Source organism: Tympanuchus pallidicinctus, unplaced genomic scaffold (genome assembly GCF_026119805.1).
Source record: "Tympanuchus pallidicinctus isolate F22 unplaced genomic scaffold, pur_lepc_1.0 scaffold30, whole genome shotgun sequence".
Classification (NCBI taxonomy): Eukaryota; Metazoa; Chordata; class Aves; order Galliformes; family Phasianidae; genus Tympanuchus; species Tympanuchus pallidicinctus.
In genome coordinates, this window is record NW_026294748.1 from 3,745,059 (window position 1) to 3,771,273 (window position 26,215).

At 43.3% G+C, this 26,215-nt stretch overlaps 1 protein-coding gene across 4 annotated transcripts; it reads left to right on the plus strand.

Moving 5' to 3' along the window:
- The first annotated feature begins 63 nt into the window (after positions 1 to 63).
- On the plus strand, positions 64 to 25,707 carry NCAPD3 (non-SMC condensin II complex subunit D3). 4 transcript variants are annotated; one of them, XM_052697501.1, is made up of 35 exons: positions 64 to 207; positions 496 to 650; positions 1,557 to 1,719; positions 1,830 to 2,014; positions 2,832 to 3,005; positions 3,407 to 3,468; positions 3,724 to 3,811; positions 5,032 to 5,165; positions 5,831 to 5,903; positions 6,425 to 6,550; positions 6,729 to 6,978; positions 7,487 to 7,546; positions 7,714 to 7,794; positions 9,847 to 9,920; positions 10,828 to 10,962; positions 11,686 to 11,906; positions 13,328 to 13,519; positions 13,839 to 13,936; positions 14,064 to 14,179; positions 14,728 to 14,835; positions 15,363 to 15,468; positions 15,563 to 15,670; positions 16,654 to 16,892; positions 17,583 to 17,662; positions 18,532 to 18,669; positions 18,993 to 19,126; positions 19,275 to 19,474; positions 20,094 to 20,204; positions 20,614 to 20,766; positions 21,507 to 21,673; positions 21,768 to 21,907; positions 22,024 to 22,101; positions 24,667 to 24,741; positions 24,830 to 24,890; positions 24,980 to 25,707. In XM_052697501.1, exons 1-35 carry the CDS (start codon positions 144 to 146, stop codon positions 25,083 to 25,085), a joined length of 4,455 nt encoding a protein of 1,484 aa, XP_052553461.1. In that variant the 5' UTR covers positions 64 to 143; the 3' UTR covers positions 25,086 to 25,707. The 4 variants fall into 4 exon arrangements, with proteins under 4 accessions (XP_052553461.1, XP_052553460.1, XP_052553463.1 ...); XM_052697500.1 differs by having other exon boundaries at positions 65 to 207; positions 21,504 to 21,673; XM_052697503.1 differs by lacking the exons at positions 64 to 207; positions 496 to 650 and adding an exon at positions 1,129 to 1,255 and having other exon boundaries at positions 21,504 to 21,673.
- The last annotated feature ends 508 nt before the right edge of the window (positions 25,708 to 26,215 follow it).

The following is a 26,215-nucleotide window of genomic DNA, read 5'->3' on the forward strand; positions in this document are numbered from 1 at the left end:
CCCCTCGTGCGCAGGCGCCGCGCGGCTCCGTGGTGTCGCGCTTCCGGTGTGCGCAGCGTGCAGGCGCGCTGAAGGCGGAAGCGCTGGGATTGGCTGGCGCGGGAGGCGGCGCGCGATTGGTCGGTTCGAAGCGCGGCGGCGCGATGGCGGTGGAGGCTGAAGTGCCGCGCGTTGTGGCGGAGTGGCGGCTGCGGGACGTCCGTGAGGGTGAGAGGGTGGCAGTGGGTAAATGGCTGAGGGCCGGGGCGGCCATGCAGGGGGAAAGGGAGAGCGATGTGAGGTTGGATAACACCGTGAGGGGAAGAGGGAAGGGGCGGCGGTGGCGTCTGAGGACGATGTGTGCGGCCTTCGGGCCTCAGTGAGCACTGGGGATGGCGTTGGGGAGGTTATGGGGTTGGTGCTCTCTGCTACCGCTCCGTGTGGCTGCTGTGCTCTCCGTTTGTTTGAAGCGTTTGCCTGCTTATCTGATTTGCTTAACCCCGTTTTTCCCTTTAGTGTGGGTGAGCACGGTCTGGGACCTGGATTTCACAGAGACGGAACCGTTGGATCCCCGCATTGAAGAGGAGATCACAGAGGATGGGCTGGGTGCCTTCAGCTCTCTGTACCAGGCGCTTGCACCGTTTGCCACTGGGGACGACAAGAGCAGAGGGGTGAGGTGGATGGATGGCAGTGGGCTGTGCTGCTCAACAGAGGCTCTGTACCTTTTTATTGCTCAGTTTGCCCTGTCTTGAATCTCACAGCAATATTCTACCATCAGACTCTCATCTGACATACTCACTGGAATGCTTTAGATGGAGCCTCTTTGTGTGTTAAAATATATGTGCAAACACAGTTTACTGAAATAGTGATGGGAAGGTTCAGCCTCTACAGCCATACCACCAACACCTGCCTCCGATGTTGGGAGCCAGCATAAGAAAATAGGAGGTGTTATTTTTGGGGCAGCCCTTTTCTGTAGTTGGTTACAATAGAGCATAAGAAAGCATTCTGTGCGTCCTTTACCTGAATTTCTTATATTCTGCCTATGCATTCTAACGCATGTGTGTAATAGAAATGCTGAGTCACAGCTTGAAGCAGTGATGGAGCACCTGGTGGGAAGGCAGGGCCAACCCAGGGGAGCTCAGGTGTATGCAATGTATCCAAGTGATGAGAAGGGGTGGAGCCAGGATCCACCCCTTCCCAGACCTCATTTTAAGGGTTAGCTGTAGAGGCAAGGGGGTCTCTATAGAGATTCCTGCCTACCTGATGCCTTCCATTGGTAAGCAAATATTTTTCCTTTGTTTCTGTATCCACAGCTGCTCATTTGGGCTTGTTCTCATTTGCTGCAGCCCAAGCTGCTATTATTGCTGTACATCACATGGAAGGTGATTTTCATATGGTTTGGCTTATTTAAGAGAAGTTTATTTAATTTTATTTTAATTAGTCTGTTCCCTGGATAAACACTTCTCTTGCAGTCAGTGTTGTACCTTTTTAATTCAGGTCTTTTCCTTTGTGGATATCCTTGTAGAGAGGTGTGTTATTATTGGGCTTCTTACTTTTGTTCTTGTATTTTGTTTTAGAATATCTGGCGTTTGTTTGTTGAAAACAACCTCTCTCGTAACGCCCTTGTGGCTGTGTGGCACCACTTTGTCCAAGCAGGCCTGAATAAAAGAGCCAATGCACAACAGAGGGTTTATGCTCTCCATGCAGCTGGGTTGTACTTCTTACTGCTTGAAATTCCAGGTGAGTGAGGGGATTCACCTCCTTATTGTTGAATAAAGCATCGTTTGTTCTTGGAAGGGGTTAATACTCTTTGTGTCCAGAAGATTGCTCACGTTTCCTTTTCTGGACAGGCAGTATAGCTCATCAGATGTTCCATGATGTGATGTTTGATAAATGTCTTCAAACCCTGACAAAATGCTGGCCTCAGGGACAAAATCTGATGAGGAAGAGGAAGAAGGTGCATGCTGAAAGCTCTCAGACCAATGCAAGAAGAAACAGAAGAAAAGGAATGGCAAACAGGAATGGCACCTCCAGTGTAAGATGTTTGTGTAATCTTCAGATACAGATCTCTATTAGCAAGCAAATCATTGGCAAGCTATTTCAGTTCTAGGTCAGTAATGCTTCTCCTTGCTTTTTCAGCCCATTTTTTTCCTCTTACCCTTTTATTCAGCTGTTGATCTCTGCTCTCAATCCCCTACCTATTGTTAGGAATTTCTAGAGGTGTGATGATTCAACATCAGCTGCAGTTCTTTGGCTGCTGACTAATAGAACAATAAAGCTTGTATGTCTGTGATGTGCTGTTAGACAGTTCAGTAGCAGAGGGAAAAACTAATTGGTATCATCTTCAAGAAACTCAACAAGGTTACAAGTAGCAGCTGAGTTTTCTTACTGCTGGGGTGTTGAGGGCTAAGTGCTGTGTTTAGCTGTACTCAGCTGACAGTTCTGGTGCTTGTAGGGTTGTTTTTCTAAGTGGCACTGAGGATTTCACATCAGAAATCCTGAGAGAACAGGCAAGGGAAGTACGGAGCAGATAGCATGGCAACCACTGTGGGATGGATTTCCAGGTGTCAGATTAGAACTGAGGTGGCAGTATCTGATTCTGAAGAACTTTATCTTTTAAAATCTTTGCAGTGAGAATAAGCTCTGCTGGAGCTTTCTTGTATCCAACCTCCATTCTGTTGTCTGTTTTGCTGTTACTGTGTTTCACTAACCTGAAGAAAAAGATTGAGAGTTTTGGGTATGAGGTATTGCAGGACCTGGCCTGGGAATTCTGGGAAGCACTAAAATGTGTGAGAGAGATCAGTCAGTGCTGCGGGATGGGGTGATTCTGTTTCTCTTACCTACCAATACAGATGGAAGAGGTATTTGAAGAGGAGGAGGAAGAGGATCATGAGAACGTTTACTTTTCAACAGATGATCTTCTGCAAATTCGCAAAGCAATCTTCCTTCTTTTACAAAACTTCTTAAGGTTTCTACCAAAGTTCTCCCTAAAAGAAAAACCTCAGTGCTTCCAGAACTGCCTGCAGGTAATGAGATTCCTTGAGCGGAACGTTGTGTCCCCCAGCACAAACAGGCAGTGCAGAACACTGGATGGCCACAGAACGTGGGCAGTGCTGCCTTTCATGAGCTGCCCCCCCAAGTAGATTGCTGTCTGTGAAGCTCAGGCAGGTTGTCTGCTCTGTGGCTGTCCCTCATGCTTAGCATTTGCTGGCTACTGCAAGCAGGGCAGTTAGTGTTCCATTATAAGGTATCAGTCCTCCCTGTAGCTGGAGGAGAGATGCAAAGTATTGAGCCTGCAGGCTTTGGAGCCTGCTTATGTTTTGCTTTGACTGAGGGGTGGTGGTTTCAAAGCTAGAAAGGCTCACGTTCTCTGTTCTGGCATCCATGCAGACCTGCACAGCTTAAGTTTGGCTTTCTTTCCTTGCAGACTTTTGTTGAAATGACAAACTTTGAGCCAGTGGAACGCGAGTTTGAGTTTTCAGCAACAATGTGAGCAATTGATTCTGACTGTTTAAACATTGCTTTAAAAAGTAAAGCCCTCAATGCTTGGGTTGTTATTATCTTGCTTATACCAAAATGAAAGCATTGATTTCTTTTACTGGAAATAATTAGGATGTGTTCCACCTAGCTAACAGTAAACAACATTTAGTGAATATTGAATGTTTTCCAGTCAGTGACCACATGTAGCTGTAGTAGATGTTTCTCACGTGACAGATGAAGATATCTCTGCCTTCCTCTGTTTAGGAACATTACTCATGCCAAATATGTCCCTGAGCTGGCCTACCATGGACTGTGGTTATTGTGTTCACCTCTACATGGCACAGAAAATGAGGTAAAATTTGGGCCGCATCTTTTAGAGTTCCCACTGCTCTATTGAAAAGCAGATGTTTCTTTCATCCTCTGCACATTGTTTGGCTTGCATGTTTTTATTTTACATGATATTCATGTGTATGTTTGCTGGGTCAGTGACAAGACGCTTTTTTCTACCCCGATGCTTATTTCTGTGGCTTGCTGGATGATGCATTTCATGTGCATTATGTTCTGTGCTTTAATGACTCTTGCCAAGTGAATCGAAAACAAAGGGCAGCTGCAGAGGCATTAGATCTCAGCTTCTTAATACAGACAGATAGAATACAGATCTCAGATTCTTAATACAGACAGTTCCAAGGTACTGCCTTTGCCTGAAGTTTTCTGGTTTCCTGCTAGGTGGAGCTCCAGCACTGTTGGCTGGTGTGCAGTGGCTTTGGATTGTGCAGTGAAGCACGATGGGAAGTAGGGAAGTGTTCTGCTCAGATAATTATAAGCAGGACTGATGCTAATTCAGAGAATGCTGTCGTCATGCAGCATCCAGTTCTACCAGAAATCTGTGTGCAGCTTTACATTTTTATTTTGTTAAATTATCGAGCACGCTGTGTCATCTCCTGCTTATCTGTGTGCTGCTCTTAGGAGATGGAGCTTTTGAACTGTGGGTGTGACTGTGCTGCTTTGGAATCAGCATAATCCCATCTGAACTAGTTTTAAGCTAGCGAGCCAGTGTGCTGTTGGCCATCTAGTCAAGAAAGCCTGGAGCTGAGTACCTGCTAACCTGGTATACTTGTAGCTGCCCAGCCAGGAAGCCTGTGTGTTTCAACCATCTCTGTTTCTCAGTGCAGCTTCTCAGAATGGTTTACATTTGTAGTATAAAGAAGATCCAATAGCTCCTCTTTCAGACCTGCTGCATCTTCCCTGTCTCTCCTGTTAGGCTGCTCAGTGAGTGTCAGGATGATGAGGCTGTGGTCCCTGAAGTGCAGCAGGGAGGAATCTCCCAACATTCACATGCATGTGGTGGTAAAACACACTAGGAAAGATAAAACACACTAGGAAAGATGTTTCGTGTTTATTGGTCCTCCCTGTGTTGTTCCACCAGAGGTCCTAATTTGTCAGGTGCTATTGTTGAGTTCAGAGTTATTTCATGAACATGGCTAAGAGTGCTTATCTATCTGCTCTGCTCAAGATAGATGAAGATCCATCTTGCTGCTGAAGATGAACCTGAAGGTAACCTTTTCCTTCCAGATTCTTCGCTGTGTCTTCCAACGAATCCTCAGTGTCATTCTAATGGTGCAAGGTGGTGCAGGTTCCAGGCATGCGGTCCTTGCAATCACATCAGCTGTGATCAGTGCCAGGAATCAGGCTGTAAAATTCATCAGGTGAAGTACAAAGCTCTGGCACTACCCTTCCTGGGTAGGTCTGCTTTTTCTTCTGGCTGCCTTTGCTTTACTCTTCGGTTGATAAAGGGATGAGACAAACTGAGAATGACTTTGATGTTGTTTGCACGATTAAGGTTTAATTAAAATTCCTTTAATGTAAGTTTACTGAACTTGTTGTTGGAGGGGAAATAAGGAGCTGCTAGACAGTGAATTGACAGTGAGTGGAGGGGACGTACCTTCTGTGTTGTGCTTTCTATTAACATGCAGGTCACTTCTCTTTGGCTCTTTGCTGCCTCTTGCTTAAGGATATGCGTTGCCTTTGTTTGTTATTCTCCTGTGCGAGGATCCACGTTGCTCAAAAACACATTTTGTGTAGAGATCCCCAGACAGCGTTCAGTAAGACTGAGAATAAAGCAGCTTTTCATATTGCCCTCTGCTTGTAGAAAAGTATTGGAAGGAATGTTTTCTGTCTGAAATGTCAGGTCAGTGCAGAAGGTAAGGTCTGCTCTCTGACCGTGTCTCCTACACCAGCACTCATTACTCCTGAATATGCCCTCTGCCTGACTTTCAAAATGCATTTCAAAAGGAATGCCCTATGCTTGATTTTTTTGCTCTGATATAAAAACAGCCTTACTTAAATGTGCTTGGCTTTTGTTCCTGTGCAGTTCAGTAGTAGAGGAGCTGAAGGAAGCTGCCTTTCCTGTTCTTCGAATATTACTGCAGCACATCTGTACCAAGGTATGCTAAGTTTTGGTGCATACTGGGCTGAAGAACTTTGGTGTGAATACACTGCAGTACATGCAGTAATTAAGAAATCTGTTTCCATGGTGTTTTATATGGAAAGGAAAAGATTTTCCTTGTTGTCAAACATATTAACAGCTTGATTGTGCTACATCCTGCGAGCGTGCTGACACTGCCCACCTCAGTTAGAATTAGTTGTGTCCCACTTCTGACCTTTCCAAACTGTGCAGTTGCTTTCAACCCTCTTATTAGGGGAAAATGAGGATTATGAGAGCTCTGTACTGCCATGTAGAAGCACTGCTTCTGGATTTAATCAAGCTCCACCTTTGCTTTGGGGAATTTGTGCTGCCTGTGGTGAGTGCTGAAGCAGTGATCAAGGAAGTTGGGATTGTTGTCCCAGTGCTTGCTGGATGTGCCACACTGCCCCATTAGATAAATATTTCTCTTCAGACCTATAGACCCTCTGGCTTCTGGGGCAGTGTTGGAATATCACAGTGCAAACTGCTTTTGGTTTCCAGGTCCCAGATAAAGCTGATTATCGCACGTATGCTGCGCAGGCCTTGGTGAATTTGCTGAATAAACTCCCATCTATGGAGTTTGCTGACTTCATTGCTTGGCTTTATAAATACTCACTCCACACAAAAGTAAGTACATCTCCTTAATATCCCAGACTTCAGCCACAGTAATTCTTTGGAGATGGCAAGCTTAGAATCAGCCCTGAACAGGGCTGTTATTGCTAGCTAGAGGCAGGTAGGCAGAGTAGATAATACCTGTGTCTGTTTTACACACTAACAAAATGCCTCGTGTGCTTATTTTTTTCAGATTTCTTACAGAGTGTTTGCACTTGATGTAGCTTTAGCTTTGTTGGATTTGCCTGAGAGAAACCTGGACTCCTCCGTGTCGCTGGATCACCAGAGGTTTCTGAAGCACAAGTTCTTAGTGCAGGTCATGGTGTTTGGCCGCTGCTCAGACAGAGCACCTGTAGTTCGTAGCAAAGCTCTGAGCAGTTTTGCCCACTGTCTGGAAATGAAAGCTGCTGCTACTTTGGATAGTATACAGGACTTGTTACAAAGTAAGCACTATCAGTAAATTACATGGTTGAAATATTTCTTGATGTGTCCTGGGTAGAACTGGTAGTCAGGATCTGTAATGCCTGCGCAGAGCACCCTTGGTGTTTGCCATGAAGGGAAGTAATAGATGTGTCTTACTTGTAGCCTTACATCTGGAAGGTGCTCATTTTGTGTACGTGTTCTAAATAGATTTCTCCATGAGATACTTTTGATGGGTGTTTACTGAAAACTGAAATTGTACAATTAAAAAAAGTTAATTTTTGACTGAGGGTTGATTAAATCCTGAGTTGCCTTTTGCCTCTGCTAAATTTGTTTCTTTGTGATTGGCATTCTGCACTCCCTTGGGTTCCGTAGAGGCCAGATGGCACAGTTCAGAAGCGTGCACACAGCATCGTGTGGTTGGATGACTTGCCTGAAAAAACACCAAAAAACAACCCTAAAAATCAGAGTGACAGAATATGCTGAATGAGAACGATTCATTTAATTTCTTTTTTAATTTCTTCTTGGCAGGCTATGAGCACGCAGCCTTGGAAGCAAACACAAACAGCGCGAGTTTGATGCTCAGTGAAGGTGTGGAGTCACTCTCTTATGATAAGTCTCAGGCTTTTCTTGGCATGCTGTTTGCTAAAAATATGTACCCATAAAACGTGGGGCAAGCATGAAGCTCTGTTTAATGGTGAATCACGTTGAGTGAATGCATGCCTTTTTTATTCTTCAGCTTTTAACTTCTCTTCCAGTTTTGTCCAGCCATCCACTGAAGACCTTACCAACTTTCAAAACGATTGAGCTGACCAGCAGCAGTGCTGCCATGGTGGATGGTAGGTGATAAATTACACCAGCCTTTCACGTAGCTTTTCAGAGCTTTAAAATCATATTTTCTGAAATCTGTTCACTGCCCATTTCTCAAAGAGCAGAGATTTGTTTTGTACAGCTATTTAAAAAAAAATTGGTGATGAAGGGGTGGAAGTGCTTGCTATACAGAAATGCTATTCCCACTTAAATTTGGAAAATACATTTAATTGTGAAATACTGCTGTTCATTTGTACTAATGTGGTAGCAATACTCATGGCAAAGCAGATAATTTATGCTTTCCCAAAAGGATGGTAATTGATGTGGGATGTAGTGCTTGTAACTCCATAGATTTAAGGGTAATTAAACCTCTTGCTTCAATGCACAAAGAACGGATATATTTTCACTGCGTAGAACACAGCACCTTTGTCTGGCACTGTTATGCAGGGAAGCATTTAATTCTCTGCAGCACCAGGTATTGGCTGATGTTAAAAGCAAAGTGTGAGGTTAAATGGACTGACGTGATGTCAGTCTGCTAGCTCTAATTTCTTAATGGCATGAAATCAGCACAGAAGTTGGCTTTCGTGGCTGTGATATTTCATAGAATTCCTCTTCTATGTGGAGGCCTCACGTTCAGGCCTCTGTCAGCATCTTCCTCTCAGTTGTTGCTATTCACCTCTCTTGAACTGCTGACAATTCAATTTACTGCTTAGCTCACATCCTGCCTCTGTGTCTTTGTTACATTTCTCATGCTGCTCTTCGTGTGAGATCTCTCCATATCTTCATGAACCAGGCTCCTGTCTTCTCTATTGAAAGCTTTCTTTCAAAACATTTTGCTGATAAATTTCATTAATCTGCTCTCTAAGATAGAAATATCCTTCAGGCCACTAAAGGTATTGTGTATTCCCTGTTCAGTTGCAGACTCTGTGTGGCAGAGGATGCCTGGTTTTGTATCTGATACCCAGCTGAGCGTACGCTTGGCACTTGGCAAAACAAATTAAGCAAAGGATTGGATCAAAAAGGGCTGTCTGAGGCTCAAGAGGATAGCTGCAAAACAGGCTTCTCAGAGCCAGTCAAGGTGCATTAGCAAAGCTGTCTGGCACACGCTTACTTGGCTTCTGCCTGTGCTAATTTTGCACTTCTATGAAGACCAAACAGCTCGTATTTTAGAAGCAAAATAAATCTTCGCTGAGGATATTCAGGACTTGCTAAATGCACCAGGGTAAAGATAAGAAGGGTAGGGATAATCTGCAGGGTGAAGTATATTCTACAGAATATGCAGTGCCTGTCAGCCTATAAACACTCTATTCCCTTGCTAGTTCTCAGCCATTTAGAACTCAGCATTTGTTTGGTTGTTTTTATTCCTATGCCATTATGCATAGGAATCCATGACAGTTGGCCAAAGTTGATCATTTTAGCAGATTTGGTCACCTTCACAAGAGCAGTGTGACTGTTTTCTTGGCAGCATCTTGCAAAGAAAAGGTTGTGTCTTTTTCTGTCAAGCTATTCTCAGGAGTAAGAGGCAGTTGCAATTACCTGTCTGTTAGGAAAGCACCAGTCATGCAGATTAAAATCCCTTGGCTTCCTTTGGTTTAAAAAAAAAAAAAGCCTACTCTAGACCCTCTATTTATTGGTTCCTAATGACTAATGCTTTCTCTTAATGGCAACATGATGGCTCTCCAGATGAATCTCTCGAAGTAACAGATTTCTGAATTTGGGAGTTCAAAATGTTCTTAGGAAATCTTACTTTCCAACTTTGAATGTAGCCTGATACCTTTTACATACAGAAATAAACGAATTGGAAGCTACAGATCATTTTTGCTGTATCAAATGATTTGGGATATCGCTCGATTTTGTGCTATGCCCTGTGATTTATTGTCAAGATGACAGAACTTGGATTTTTCTTCCCCTGTCAGAATGGCAGCTGCAAAGGAAAACCTGCATTCTTTCTGTTTGTTGTTGTGCTTTCAGTCTTTTTCTCTTGCTCCTGAAAGTCTTGGGCAACAAACTGAGCACTGCAAAGCGTGCAGGGGGAGCTCAGGGTGGGTGTTCTAACTTCTTTTTATCCTGGGTTTGCATAGGAAAGGAAATCATGGCCCTGCTGAGACTGAGAGCTGGGGATGAGAAAACCACTGTGAGGAAATCTGCTCTCCAGGTATGGTGTTCTTTGCATGATTTCTTGTTCTGCGTGGTTACACAGAATGCCACTGGAACAAATAATTAAGCTGTAGCACTGCAGTGAATTGTATGTAAGTTTGCCCAGCTGTAGCTTCTTGCTATTCCCACTGAGTGCCTTCAGTCCTTAAAAAGGTCATTTTTGCTAGTTCTTGATAAGTAAATAATGCAAGGAAGAAAAAGTGTTCGAGTACTCTTCTGCTGGCATTCACTTATTCCATCATTTAGAAAAAGAGCCTCTTTCCAAATGTCAGTAGGTATTTAGCTTGAGTGACTTCCTTATAAACTGAGGGGTAAGAGGTGCTTTGTTTCCACCTTGTTAGCAAAGAGTTTGGGCTGTAGCTGGCATCATTCTGAGGAATGCACTGCTTTCCTTCTTGCTTAACTTCTTTAATTAAGAGGTGAACTTTAAAAGGGATTTTCTTCAATGTAAATTTCACTGTTTTATAGAATACAGATCTGTTGTTGACTACTTCTCCCCCAGTTAGTTCTTTCCCCTAATTTTCCCCTCCAGGTCAAATCACAATGAGAATATCTCAGGTTAAGGGTTTCTACTATTTTGTTGGGAGGTTTTCAACCCTTTCCCCTCTTATTGGCAGGTGAAAGATGTAGATCATAACAAGAGAAACGTTGGCTTCAAAGGAGAATTGCAGTATTGACTCAATGCAGAGTTTCTTATACAATCTGAATGACTGAGAAGATGTTCTCTTAGCATTCTGTACCAAGTTCTGCCCAGTACTTAGAAATTATTAACGTTATGTATCTCACTGAAAGGGAAGCATTCTGTTCCCTGCTGACTTCAATTAGAGATGAATTGATTTTTGATTCATTACCTGGCGCTCCTGGCCTGTATTCCCAACAAACTTATGCTCCCTTCTGACTTGCAGGTTTTCACAAACATCCTGAAGCACAAAGCAATCCCTTGCACTGCAGAAGATTTGTCCACCCTGCAGGACCGCTGCAGGGACCCCGCTGTGTCTGTGCGGAAGCAGGCCTTGCAGTCTGTGACAGAGCTCCTGGAGGTGAGGAAAAGAGCAACACTAATTCTCACCCAGACCTGACGTAGCTGAAGTGTAGGTTAAGAGGATGAGGATACAGCAAATCACTTGTTCATTCCCCACATTTCATTTTATGGCTGTGTTTAATTCTATATTTATTATCTTTCGACTGGGAAGCCATCACTTGCACATACTTGCCATTTATGTGGGATGCTTTCAACTACTGGAAACACTTTTTTTTCCTGCCTGTTGATTTATGTGTCATGGAAGTGATGTTTATGTTGCTGTCCTTGTGAAATGTAAAAACCTGAGTCACTTTGCTGAGATACAGCATGCTGATGATGGCATTGTAATGTTTTTCCTTCTTTTCTATTTATTCTCAAAGGTTTGGTAACTTAGTCATGGAGCATAAGGTTTGTATTAATCAAAACTCTGGTTTTAGTATTAAATCATCTGCAGTACAGTTTTATTGTGATACACTCATAATTATTTATAGGGTTTCAAAACTAAGTGTTGCAGTACTTTAGCCCAGGTAGTTTGGTCATAGATACAACCTGTACTTTCTGCTGCCAGGGAAATGTGTTTTCTTGGTTCATGTGCTGCCACATCATGCCACTGCCTAATTGTAATTTATTTTACAAGTTAATAGTGAATCTATAGATGGTTTCTAGGCTTTTGTTGATCTTACCTGTGCTTACAGGCTCACATCATGACTAAAGGATGTTTCTAACACTGTGTTTCTCTCAGGCTCAGTACGATGACGTCCTGGTGCACAAGGCATGGTTGACTGGAGTTGTGCCTGTTGTGATGGATTCTGAAAGTTCTGTTCAAGAAAAGGCCTTGGAATGCCTTGATCAGATTTTGTTGCAGCACATAAAGCATTACAATAAATTCAGGAGGGAAGACATAAAGCAGGTGCTGGCATGGGATCTCCTGACGTTGCTGACTTCAGAAAGCCAGGAGCTGAGGTAAGTGTGGCTGTTCTTCCTTGTGGGCTCCTCTGGCATTTCCAAAACACTCCTTTGTCCAGTAGATCTTCGTTGCCTTTATTATCTTAGCATTCGTGGACAAAATCCAGATTATTTTATTAAACTTTGAATCCTATTAGAACACGCAGCTTTTCCTTTACAGTGGGAAATGGCTTAGTGACCGGAGGACTAAGATACAAGCATGGGCTTAAGTTCTCAGCTTTCCCATCCTCTATGTGACCACAGAACAATGAGTGTCACAGTTTAAATGCACGTGCCACCTATTGTACAAGGGCAAGAACCTGAATTTATGGTATGGGTGTGTTTTTTTTCTAATCTATTTGCACTCAAAGCAGACCATGAAAGTGCACGTTGCTCTAGAGATGGCAGCTGTCATGCTGTGAACTGCCTGTGTTGCTCTGCCAGTTCCTAGGACAGAGGAGCTGTCAAACATGCACATCAGCAGTTGGTGAGAAGAGTGCAGTTGTGCTTTGTGTTGAGTGTTTTGATTTGCTGCTCTTGTTACCTGTGCAGTCTCCCTGAACTCTGGTGTTCATACACAGGAATGTCGCTTGCTATTCTTGATGTGCTGGTAGCAGCAGGAATGTTAAATGGAGGTGTTCTGGTGACAGAAGTAAGAGAGGCTATAGAAGGAGAGGAGAAGATCTCTTATTAATTCTGATGTGCAATATGTTACTTATGACAAATGGAATGATTCTGTCTGATTGCAGAATGTTGTGGGATGGAGCAGAAGAAATGGACTGATACAGTATGACAAGGACGCAACATTGATTAAAGACAGTTGTGTGTTTATTAGTCAACAGGGCATAATGGCTCAGAAATAGAAGATGAGATACTGGTTGTGCTGCCTTGCCAATCTGTAAAACTGTCAGTGTTCTAATTTAGGCTATTTTATGACACAGTTTGAAGATTCATGGTACCTTTACTTCGTGACCTCGGAGTACCTCGCAGCTTGATGTATCTTAGAATAAATCTGTCACTATGGGTATAAATCTGTCATTCTAGCTATGGGTAGTTAGAGTTAAACAGAAGAATGCAACTGGTGCTGTCCTATTAAGGATGTTAAATAAAAACTGCTAGAAAGTCTTTGGTACAGGTCTTTAGTTGTTGAAGTATCTTGATTTGTTCTGATACTGGTTCCTCTGTCTGATAGACACATTCACTCCAGGTCTGTAGTGCATCAGGATTGATCTGCACTGCAGCCATCAGAACTGCTAACAAAAAGAGTGATGGCAATAAAACCTGTGGCAGAAATCCTGATGTATTCTGAATAGAAGGAAAGTGAAGTGATGGCAGCCTTGTGCTTCACTGTCCATCCTGGACAGATGTTGGATTTTGCTAGTGGTGTCCAAGACCTGAAGAGTTTTCTTCACTCCTTGTTTATCTTTTTTTTCTTGTAGCTGTTATATGAACAAAGCTTTTCATATTTGGTCCCGGCAGAATAAATTCTCCTCTACTTTCATCAATAACGTGATGTCTCATGTGGAAACAGAGCATGCTGTACCAGCTTGGATGTTGCTTGCTAAGGTGGCAAGTTCTTCACCCAAGCTGGATTACTCCAAGGTCATCGAGTCCTGGTACACTGTCAGCAGGTATGAGTGTGCTTTGAGCTCCTCTGTTCTGCAGGGAAGAGGTGGAGGTAAAGATGAGTGAGTGAGCACTATCAGTCCTGCCATAGACACAGTGCTGCTCAGACCAGCATTCTTTATTCAAGCAACCATGTTCTGCAGGTAGGAGGCAAGCAATAACCCACAGATTTGTGCAGCCATCGAGTCTTACACTGAGCTTTTTGAGTTTTCATTTGGTTTGATAAGTCTGCCTTGATAGAACATAACCAAGATGCGTGGCTTTTTCTGCTGTGGTTGGTTATTTTCCAAAGCATAAATTTTTGTCTGCTCTGCTGTTTTCCAGGCAACAGAACACGAGCAGTAATACTACAGGACATGTACTGTCTGTCATCAGTCATGTTGCAAAGCACCTCCCTAGGAGCACCTGTGAGAGGCTGATTGGTGAGTGGCCCTGAGAAACTGCAGAGTGGAAGGCACAGTTCACTTTTGTCTCCCATCTAAGAGTTATTCTCCATGGAGGGTTGCTTGGCCTACAAAACCCCCATGTTGTGTGTCATCTCCTTTTCAGATAACATCAAGCACTGGCTGAAGGAGTTTCAGTGTCCCCTGGAGGTGATTAGCTCAGCTGTGGAATCTCTGCAGAAGCTCTGCTGTGCCTATGCAGGTGTCCCAAAGAAGACACAGGTGTGACTTAAAATGCTTCTTTTAAAATAGTTGGTTTCACACATGTAAGGACTGAGACCTGAAGGCAGCTTCTGTCTCCAGCCTGTTGGTTGGCTGTCTCACTGAGCACAGAGGATCCAGCTCCAGCCACTCAAGTTTGTTCTACTCAGCTGCCTTACTTGGTGTGCTGCAGTTTTGCTGGAGAGCCTCCTGTAGCTGAGGATGAATTTGTAAGAGTTCTTTCCTCAGAGGCTTTCTTTGTTTATTTTAACAGCTGAAATAGCTTGTGCTGACCTCCTGTCAACTTGCAGCATTCCTAAAGCAGACCTTCACTATCAGTGAATCCTAAGGCTTGCTGCACTTGAAAGCTATAAGCTCAGGCTATTCTACATCAGAGCTGGTGGAGATACCTGTATTTTTCTAGGCCCCTTTTAATGGGCCGAAGCCCAGAGTTGGTAGCACATCATATGCATATAAAGACTTTAAATTGGGGATTTATGTGTGGAGATGGTAAACAGAACATAGTCAAGATGTTAATAAAGTGGCTAATTAATTTTATTATGGAACAGGAACTGCTCAACCAAGTGTTTGGAGACTTAATATCCACTTGTGAAAGTTATATTTCAAATATTGTTCTCAAAGAGGATGGAGCAGAGCAACTGCAGGAAGATCTCTTGGTAAGTTTGGTTCCCCTTTGTGGGCTGGTGAAAGGATGAGCAGGTTCTCAAAATGAGGGGTCTGTTAAGTTCATGGCAGTAACTGTTACACAGGAAAATCCTGATGTAGGTGCTTGTGTATGGCAATGGAGTCTTGACTCTATTGGCCTGGAAGCATTCAGCAGTTTGATATCTTAAAAATAACTCTAAGGATGTGATGGCCCCTGTATTTTCAATAAAATGAGGCTTTTTCCTTTGCTTTTCCACTCATGCTCTTTATGAAGCACTTCAGAAAGTAAGTCTGTAAGATGTGTAGGAAACATTAAAGTTTATTTTAATGTTATTAGTATACTGGGGGGAGGCTTAGTGTATTAAACACACAATATTTGTTTTAGAGCTTCACTTTTTGTTTGTTAGCTGCTGTCTGCTTGAAAGGACAGAGGGAATTGTAAGTTGTTCTTGGAGATGTAACCATGCTGACTCCTGCTGACATAATTTGCAGCTCAGCTGTGGCCTTTAGTCTGCAGTGTTGCTGTCTCTTTCTGTAGGTGAGGCACCTCTTCCTCCTGGGTGAGGCTGCACAGCTGTGCCCAGCCAGAGTGGAGAAACGCATCTTTCTTTTGATCCAATCCATTCTGGCTTCTTCTGAACAACGTGAGGCTCTTTCCCTTCTGCCTTTAATTTTCCTTTTATGAACGATGCTGTTTCCCAAAAAGCATGTTTTCCTTCCTGACCCGTTCCTTCTTAGTGTCTCCTCCTCCTGATGGTGAGGAAATACCAGCTTCTCAGCCACTGTCTCAGTTCAGAGGATCAGCCATGCCTCCAGTGATCAGAGCTCATGCATTCATTACTCTTGGTAAGTGCTGTCCTGCAACAAAAGATTGCTCTTATGTCCCTTTCCCACCCTTCCTGTTTGCTCTCTGCTTCAAGTTCTGTTCAAAAGCCATGTCAGCTCTACCAGATAGATGCAGCACTCAGTGTTTTGTTTTGCTTCTGCTTGTAGCGTTCAGCAATGCAAATATCCATGGTAACAAGTTGCACAAACCATAAAAGTCTATGAGACTGTTTTTCAACTCTGTTAATGCATTCTTCCTGTATAGTATTCTTCAGACATATGTGCTGTCCTTGTACTCAGAATTGGTTGCTGTCTAGCTGAGAGATCTTCCAATTTGTAGTAGGGTGCTCAACAGAGGATGAAGAAAACCTGATACTTCTGGTGCAGAGTAGATCAGAATTTCTATATGTAGTTACTTTTTCTCCTTAGTATGAATGACCAAATTTCTTTGTGATGGAAACCTGGTCAAATCTGCAATTCCAGTATAAAAAAAAAGTGCTCAGTGAAACTTTGGGTATTGTAGCTCTGCTGTAGATATGAGCAAATCTCCTATCTGTTGCACATAGACAGAATCATTCCTTAACTGCTTTGGGAACTTTGATACTTCTTGGACTGAGCTTAAAAAGTTAGGAAGAAGTGATGTTAGAATGCAGGCTATTTTATTTTAAGTTGGTTTAGTAATGCTCTTAGAGGTGGGTGTCTCCCTGCGATGCCTATGACAGCTGGGGCTGTTCTTTTTAGCTGCTTTGAATAATACCCTGTACACAGGAATAGTTCACTGTGAGGGAGGGAGTTTGGCATAGAGACCCACACTATAGGTCTAAAAAGAGTTTGGAAGAGCTCCTTGGAGTATAATTTCTTTGAGAGGTTGTGCAGATTGCTCGTCAAGTTTCAGCATATGTTTCATGTTTATTCACCTGTTTACTCTAATTCTTGTCTTGGCTCGGACTCGGGGTTAGGAAGAATCCATTCACAGCACTGACAGCCTCATCCCTATCTCACAGGTAAATTGTGTTTGCAGCACGAGGATCTGGCCAAGAAGTGCATTGCAGCTCTGGCTCGAGAGCTGGAGGTGTCCCAGGACGTGGCTGTGCGCAACAACGTGGTCATCGTCATGTGTGACCTCTGCGTCCGCTACACCACCATGGTGGACAGGTACATCCCCAACATCTCCTTGTGCCTGAAGGACCCACATCCCTTCATTCGGAAGCAGACGCTGATTCTGATCACCAACCTTCTGCAGGTAAACAGAGGTGCTCTTCTGTTGTGCTGAGCACTGACCAAGAGGTTATTGCTTACAGCTTGATCCTAGAGCGTAGCTGCGGAGTGTCTTAACTTGTGAAGGCTTCCAGCGTGCATTTTGTTGCTTTCTCTCAAGGTGGGCAAAAATCAATGGCACTTAGCACAGCTGGATAACAAGATTACTTTTATTCACTGGTTATCTCTTATCTTGGTTTCTGTGAATTCCCTTCCATTTTGCTCCCATATGAACGAATGTACCGAGCATCGCAGCACCTTTTTCCTCTCTCTGCTTCTTGTTTTAAAGTTGTGAAAGTGGAGAGGCTGACAATATTTGCCCCTCCAGTGTTCATGTGAAGCCAAACAAAGCAGATTCAGAGCGTGTTTGGCTCTGAAAACAGTGTTGAAGAGCATCTGTGCCTTTGGCACTGGAAAGCAGATTTTTCTTGATTCTCCTTTTTTATTGGCCTGTCTGGTGAACCTGGATGCTGTGTGCTTATTCTGCTTCAAGCATCTCCTAGAACTGTATTTTTTGAGCTTTATTTTCTGTACACAGCTGTGAAGTTGTATAGCTTGTTTATTTCTCTATGTATATTCTGGCAGGCTCCATCAGGTACTGCCCTGGCTGCTCTGTGAAGATTCACACGTGTTTTTCCTGGTTCAGGTTAACTTATCATCTGCCCTTTTATTTTAGGAAGAGTTTGTGAAATGGAAGGACTGTCTCTTTTTCCGTTTCATTAGTGTCTTGGTGGATCCAAATCCAGATATTGCCAGGTAAAATACTCATCTGTAAAGTACTGAAGGTGTTGAAGGTGTTTATGCCTTGTCTTATAAAGCTTTCTGCCACGTTCTGTAGCACTTTGACGTAGCAGAAGAATTGTATAAACTGATCATAAGTACACATTCATGAGGTTTTTGTATGTTTCAAAGTCTCAAGCTGCTTTGTTTTGTGGGAAACGTGAGGCACTTTCCTCCAAGGATGGAAGATGGTGTTGATACTGGATGCAAATGAGCCTTGGACAACTTTCTCTTATTTCTGCCTGGAACATCCAAACTGCAGGGATGTCAACCCATCATTGCTTACAAGTGCACGTTCACACCTGCTCTTCTCTTTTTTAGTATGCAAAAATGTCTTTCCAGTAGGTGGTGGCATTGCAACATCTTGTTCCTTGAATTCTAGCTGTGGAACATGCTGCTATTTCATTGGCAGCTTTTTTTCTTTGCATCTGCATTCAGAGGCTGTATCTACATAAAAGTACTTTCTTCAAGCCCGAGATTGACTTTCACCTCCTGCCAGACTTTTGGTGATTAACTTTTTGCAAAGTGCTGTGTTTCAGTGACTTTACTCATAAAGGTAATGAAAACACTGTGCCTGCATTCGAGTTCAAATTTATTTCTGTCTCAGTTTTAAGGGCAATAAGTGAGTAGTACTGTGGATGCTGGAAAGTGTTATTTTCTTGAATGAAAAAGAGTTTGAGGTCAGTAAGCTGGGATTGTTGTTCAAACCCAGGTATAACAGGGCAGGAATTAAATGGGGTGTTGAGGGAGACTTGGGAGTGGAGAGCTCCTCCTGTAGTGCTTGTGACCCACTGCTGTGTTTCAGGGATGAAGAAGCTGCCTAGTAAGTTCTTCTTCCTTTCTAGGTTTGCAGAGTTCTGCTTAGTGCATCTCTTGCTGAAGAGGAATCCGGTGATGTTCTCCCAGCACTTCATCGAGTGCATCTTCCATTTCAATAGCTATGAGAAGCATGAGAAGTACAACAGGTTCCCACAGAGTGAGAGGTCAGCTGAGCACATTTCTCCCTCCTTAGTGCTGAATGATGGCCAGGCAGCCTTTGGTAACAGAAGGCATTTGTGGCACTTAACGTTGCGTACGCAATGTGGGAAAACAGCTCAAAGAGATGGTGTTGAATTAAGTGTTCTGCTTTCTCCATGAGGCTTCTGGGAGAACTTCTGCATGTAATTTGTGGGAGCCTGTGGCATCTTAGCACATTTATGGGTCTTGAAAGTGATGTGCAGATATTCCTTGTTGATTTTAAGTCTTACTGTTTCTGTGAGATCGCATGATGTGACTCAACCATGTGAAATGCCTTTCTCTACTACAGGGCAAAGAGCCTCTTCTCTCTGAGAGGAAAAGATAACAAAGAGAAAAGGATGCATATCTACAAGTTCCTCCTGGACCACTTTACAGACGAACAGAGGTTCAGCATTACGACGAAGATCAGCCACAGTGTCCTGGGTAGGGGCCACCTTTGGGCAAACATCTTGTGTCTATTTAGAAAACAAAACCATAAGGCTGTGAGTCCTATGGTTGTTATCTTTCTGTCTTTCCTGGCACTGCTTTTTCCATTAAAGTGTTTTTTTTTCTCCTTCCCTGCCTGTTCCAGCTTGCTTTGTGGATGGGGTCCTTCCATTGGACATGGAAGCCAGTGAGCTGCTCTCAGATACCTTTGCTATCCTTAGCTGCAAAGAAATCAAGCTGTCAACTATGAGATCAAAACCTGACGAAGAGATTCAGCCTGATGAAGATGAAATGGCAATGGCTAATGCTGTCATGCAGGCAGCACAAAAAAAGCTCATCTCACAGGTGAATGGCACTTGGGTCTGGGTGGGGAGAGGACTGTCCACAGTGCTGAGAGGAGTTTGAGCTTTCTGTGTTGGGAAGACTTGTCAAGCATTATTCGAGCAATGTAATGGTGCCAAGGACATACAGTATATGTGAGTTGTTATTCAGGCTCTGTCTGTAGATTCACTCTGCCCTGAGGGCATGTATGGAAGCGCTGTGTATTGCAAAAACAAGATGTTAAGGCTAGATTTGTAGCAGCCTGTTGTACTTGAAGGGTCAGTTGGGCTGATCAGAAATGCATTTCCTGCTTAAAAAAATAAAAAGCACAAAACAAACAGCTTTAATTTGTTTAAATTTGTTCCACAACCTCCTATTGTTAAAGCATCTGAGCCTAAATGGTTTCTGGTGCACCTTTAGACAATTTGCTTTCAATGTGCAAGCGGGCTCAGTGATACCTCTTGAAAGTCTTCCATTTAGGTTAAAAGCCTAACCTGCATGCTTGTAGTATAAAAGTGGGCTTAATTGTGGTAATTCCTGTGCTATGAAGCAGTAATTTCTTTCACTTAGGCCATTAATCTAACAATAGAGTGATTTCTCCTTTATTGTGTCTTGTAACTGTTTGTGCCTTGTTTAAACAAAGGTTCAGAAGAGGAATTTCATAGAGAACATCATCCCAATAATCACTGAGCTGAAGTCTTTGATGGAGCGGAAGAAGATCCCAGCTCTTAGGGACCTTATGAACTACTTACGGGTGAGGAGAAGTGTTCTCTTGTTGTTTTTTTCTCCTCTTAACTTAATGTGTTAGGTACATAACCAGTAATGGAACAGCCTTCTTAGAAGGAAATTTGGAAGGCATAGGATGTTGTGACACTGCCACTGTGTTAAATAAAGCAGGAGGTGGAGGGATTTTAGATTCAGATCTCACAGTGTGTTACGTGTGAGCCTCCTCGTGGAATGTGGGCAGAAAGCTTGAATGCTGGAAAGGTTTTTCATGTTCTGAAGTACAAATTGGAATTTAAACTCTTAGTCTGTTAAAAACACCTCTGCTCTACCAACTGGTATTTCCTTTTGCGCTTAAAGCAGCTGTGGTCTGAATGGAGGCATGAATCAGTAGTCAGGAGGGACTTCTGAAAGGGTTTAAATATTCTTTATTGCTGCAGGAAATGATGCAAGACTACCGAAATGAAATTAAAGAGTTCTTTGCTGTGGACAAGCAGCTGGCAGCAGAACTGGAGTATGATATGAAGAAGTACGAAGAGCAGCTGGACAAGGAGAAGTCAGACCAAGAGCACATCTCAGCACCACAGGCAGAGGTTGGTGGGGCCATTAACTCTGTAAGCCTTCTGTCTGTCCTGCAAAAGTCTGTGTACAAAAAGTTTGTGCACAAACAACACCCAGATTCCATGCATATGGATGTTGTAATGTTCTCATACTTCTGTGCATTTGCTGACAGAGGCTTTGGTTTCAAAGTCATTTAATATTAGAAAAACTGCAAACAACACGTGTTTGCCAAAGACAAGTAGCAAACAATTAGTGTAAAAAGAATTCAATTGAAAGGGAAGGATGAGTCTAATTCTCCACTGTCTGTGCTTACATGCTGTATCTGTTTCTGGAGTGATAAAGATGATAAATGGGTCAAAAAGAAAAGGGTTTATTTTAGCTGATTTTATACTTAAATGGAATGGAAACTTTATATCTGTGCTAGGCATGCAGGTCTCTTTTTTAAGCCCAGTGTGCTTGGCTCGATTGTCCCAAATTATTTGAGATACATACCTTAAAATGAGATGACTTTTACCCTGGCAGCTCTTTTCTTTTTCTGCTGACCTAAAGAAGCACCTATATATAGACCTTTAAACTAGAATATACATATCAAAACTTACTGCTTGCTGCTCGTTATAATTTTGGCCAGTGAATTCTTTCTCCCTGGTATCCATTTACATCCATCACACAAAGGATTCAATCACACAACAAGCTGTTCTGTATGTCTCCTATCTAGAGTTGTCTGCACTTGTGTCTGTTTTTAGATCTGCTCTTTCCTTTCTTTCTGCAGCAGCCTCTATCTTTGGAGATGCCCTTACCTTCTGGTGCCCGGAGCGATAATGCCCAGTCCTCTGTGAGTGGGAGGCAGCTCTCATCCCCTGGATCACTTCCTTCCTCTGTGTCTTCTGAGTTTATTACACCTAGAGCTGATGTTCCAAAGCAGCCCTTATATGGTCACAGGTATGGGTTTCTGTTTATATGTCACGTCATGCATTTCATCTGGGCTTGCAGCAGTAAGTCACTTCAATGTTGCTGTCTGTCTCTTGCCCTGTAGGCCAGCATCCTTGAGCACACTTGCCATCCTGAACTCTGCCTGGAAAGCAGTAGAGGCCAGAAGCAAGCAACGCAGCAAGAGTGCTGGGGGGATTTTATCAGCTCAATCACTTCCACCAAGTACAGCTAACAGCAAGCAAGGTAGAAAGATTGCTGCAGACTTACTCAGTGTTGGCCTGGGTCTGGTTGACACAGCATGGTTGTTAGACCCGTGAGGTCTCTGAACATTTCTATTCTTATTTTCTTGTTATATGTAGCTTCTTTTCAAAGTGTGAATCAGCTGTCTACTGGAGCACACGTTCCTGTGGGGGGCCGTGCAATCAGCACACCAGAACGTAAGTAACCCAAAGGAACCCTTTCCAAATTGGGCTGAGTGCTCCTTCTGAAAGAGAGGTAACAATGTGTGGCTTCCCTGAAGAGCAGAAAAAACTAGTCAGGATTAGCTATAGATCATGTACTTATCTAAATGGCTGTGGTAAATAAGAATTACTCTGAAACTGAAGATCTCATGGGAAAGGACACTGCAATATGGTTTTCATTTACACATCACAGGGTGTTACAGTATTGAATCAGTGCATGAAAACATTTTCAACAGCCCAGAATAACAACGAACCTACTGCCCTTTCTTCTTTTATCAACTGTGGATTGCTGAGAAGGCATGTTGTCCTTCTTTAGCAGGTTATGTTGCCCAAGCCGTGCAGGACTCTGTTGTCCCTTAATTCTCAAAGTGTAGCTTAGCACTTCTAGACTGAATTACAGAACCCTGCTGTAGGGGGAAATACTCAGGGTTCAGTCCTTTTCAGCTGTACGACAGGAGATTCCTTTGTCCAAACAAAAGATCCCAGGTGAGTTGTGACCTGCTTCTGTCACTGGAGCAAGCAGTGAGCTGTGTCAGTTGAGATCTGCTCAAGGAGGATTAATAACCTGCACAGTCATTTCTGAAGGTTCTGCCCTAAGGAAGAGCTGAACTGAGCTTTAGAGAAGGAATGATGTGTTTTTCTACTCTGCTGTAGGCATTAAAGTGAAAATACATAATGATGAATCTCTAGTACACAAATTGTGAGTCTGCTGTGCTTGTATCCACTGCAGCTGAATTGCCATCTCAGGAAAGTTGACCTTCAAAAGCTATGCTTTTTTGGTATGTTGTTTTTTCTGACAGCATTCTGCAGTCTTACAAATGAAGCTGAGTTTCAGCAGATTTCCTTCCTTTATGTCAGTTCATGGGCACAACTGAACTCCTTTAGGTCTCTGTTTCTCATTACGTTGAACTCCCTCCCCTGCTCAGGAGTGAACTCCAATTAAGTTAGGAGCCCAAGTGAGTGTCTGACAGGTCAGCTGTCATCAGGCAGTGAATTTTCATGGGGCAGAGATGATCTGGAAACACAGGTATGAGTGTGTTGGTTTTTGCCTGTGTCTGTGCAAATACCTGACCTGCATGCACACAGGAGAGCCAGCAGCACGCAGCCAATAAGGCAGTCAGCTGTGTGGCAGTCTGCAAATACCTGACATCCCCGAGCAGGCAGGAGCAAAGCAGTGGCAGTGATGTGCATCCACTGGAAAATCTGGCCCTTCTCCTCCCTGTGTGCTCCAGTGTTTGGCTCGATTTGTCTGTCTCCATGTTTCTCCTCGCTGACTGAACAGCAGGCAATGATCTTTGTGCAAAAAAAAACTAGGGTATGTTTTTAGAGAGCAGAAATCTTTAATTGCCATATCTCTGTCTGGAAGCTTGCATGGCTGTTTCTCTTAAGCGTAAGCACCATATGGCATGCAAGGAGGAAGAATGTTAATCTGCAGTGGCACTAAGGCTGAATTCCTGCTTAGTTTCAAGGCAGCATGCATCCTTTGGTGGAGAGACAAACTGTATGAAGCGGAATCATCACTTCAGTTCTTGTGTTGAACCATCTGCATGGTGCTGCTGGGTCTTGCAGGCTGACAGACAATCAAAAGGAAACTGTTTTTCCTCCAGGTGCATTGTTCTAAAACTGTTGGAGATGGAGCTCTTTGTAAATCATTTTGTACTTGAGGAAAACAGCTGTCTCTTTATCTTACTCAGCTGTTCTGTCAGTCTGTCCTTCCTGTCTGTCACCTCCTTATCTCTCCTGCTGGTTACTTTGAGAATGGCTGAGTGGGTCTGGACAAGTGTGCATTTATTCACTGTGATACATAAATGCATGTTTTGAAGATAATACCTTTCTCTGATTGCAAGGGAAGCCTCACTTGACGGCAGCTCTTTAGCAGAGTTTCCATTTCCTACCCAATAAAGCATTTTCTACTGTAATTCCTTGTGAAGGTTTCTGGGAAACAGGAGCATAAAACAGAGAGCTGAGAGAAGAAAAATCTGAATACTGTGACATCTCTCCTGAGATAAATGACAGGAGAGTGATGGCTCACAAGTATGGGCTGTTCAGGCGAGCTAAATTCTACCTAGTTTCCCTGTCAAGTGATTCCTTGTCTGGCTGCAGACAGTTCCTCTTGGAAGGGCTGTTCAAATCCTTTGTCATTTTTCAGGGGCCCCACGTTCTGCCCTGCCTGGGCCACATAGCTAGTTTGACTGTGGTGCTGAGGGCAGTTCACGAGGTGCTGTGATGGTGGATGATGGCTCTAGCATCCAGCACAGGACAAGGAGGTGCCCCATCGAGGTCCCACATGGAAATTAATTTCCTCCATACACAGGAAAGGCTGTAATTCAGGAGTGTGAACCTGACGTGCACAGATGGCCCAGATGGGCATGTTGTTTGGAGGGGCACTGAGATCTGCTGAGCTGGAAAAGAGAGATGCTTTGATTGACTACTTGCAGTTAACTGGATATACCTATTCTATGTGACACCTGAGTGTTACACTGCAGCACATCTTCCCTCTGGCTGTGTCACAGGCAGCTCACGTGTTGTTTTTTCTTTCAGAGACCATTAATGACTTGACTTTTGGTGCTGGGGTCAGTTACATCAGCTTGACGCACACACCTGGTTCTGCTCAAGGCAAGTTACCCGTGTTTCTAGCTCAAGGAGGGTAAAAACACAAATCTGTGGCATTTTAAAAACATGAAAATGTGTGCATTATTTGCAGAGAATAAAGAGGCTGAGGAGCAGCCGGGAGACATTATCTGTTTGACATCACCAGAGAAACTGTAAGTTCCATCTAGATCTGAAACAGTGACCACAGTGAGAAGGAATGCTGGAGTGCTTCAAAATAAATGGTGACTTTGTTTCTTCCTAGGCCATCCGTGCCACGGGAGTGGAAAGTAGAATCTCCAGCAAGGAGAAAAAGCAGTCGGAACGGCCCTCTGAGGCGGTGGAGAACTCCTCTGAAAGCAGAAAACTGATCCTTTCAGTGAACTTTTGTACAGAATCTTCATCACGTTTTGGGAAATTTTGTCCTCTTTGCTCTGTAATGAGAAATCACTGTGCACGAGTGTCCTTCCTCGCCTGTTTTTGTTCAGATCTTACATGTCTGGAGTATGGATGTGCAAAGTCTGCGTTAACATGTATATTATAAGCTGCTGCTGCTGTTGGCAAAGCTCAGTGAAGTGAGGAAGTGAGAAAGCTCTAGTATTAAGGGAGGCTTGCAATTCATTCACAGGATGTATAATTTGTCCATTTGGAAAAGTAAAAGCAATGTTGCTACAAGCCTAGCAATAAATGCATTTATCGCAGCGTGCAGGAAATTGAATGGCTGGGCTTATTCACTCAGTCCCTCATTGGTGATGAGGGTGTACTTGGTGATACACTCAAACTGCTTTAATTTGAACAAAGGTAGAACAGCTTGTCACTGCCACACCTCTAGATCTGGTAATTGCATGCTACATCACCTCTTATTTGTGGTGCAAACTCCTATGCGTGTGAACAACCTTCATGTTCTTTTATACAGAACATTTCCATTCTTGAACTGTGCTATTTCCAATTATTAAGATTTTATGAAAATAAATGGTTATAGAATTAATTCCACCCACAACTTTTCCCTTCTTTTTGATACAAGTTATTAAAGCAGGATGTGAGTAACTTGCTAAAATCAAGGTGGGTAAGTCATATACGTGCACAGCTTTGTGCTCTGTCCAGAGACCTTGTTTATCAGGAATGTGCCTGGTGAATACTGGTTTCTGAGTGCTCCTGCCTCCCTCTGATGCCATGTAAACCTAACTGAAGTTTTTCAGTTGCTAATTTTTATTACAGGGCTCAGGCCCTGGATTTTGCTGCAACTGGAAAATGGGACCTGTTGTGTTTGTGCTGATTTCTCTTACCCAAGAGCAGATCACAGGACCACAGTTGCATCTTCTGCACAAATGGAAACAAGGAGGCTGAGCACCTCTGTGCCACAGCCCTTCCAGGAGCACTTACCTTCTGCACTGGAATCTCCTTGTTCGCCCTCACCTTCCTTATTTTATTTTAAAGAATAGAGAAGCCTTCAAGTGAGGTTAAACTTTATTCTCAAAATCAAGGTAAAAACCTGAGAACA

Bases quoted from the DNA above. Each gene is read 5' to 3' on its own strand.
- NCAPD3 (XM_052697500.1), top strand. From the start codon at position 144: ATGGCGGTGGAGGCTGAAGTGCCGCGCGTTGTGGCGGAGTGGCGGCTG. The intron at 7,795-9,846 runs GTAGGTGATAAA...GGGTTTGCATAG, and splicing joins CAGTGCTGCCATGGTGGATG to GAAAGGAAATCATGGCCCTG. The intron at 22,102-24,666 runs GTAAGTAACCCA...TTTTTCTTTCAG, and splicing joins TGCAATCAGCACACCAGAAC to AGACCATTAATGACTTGACT.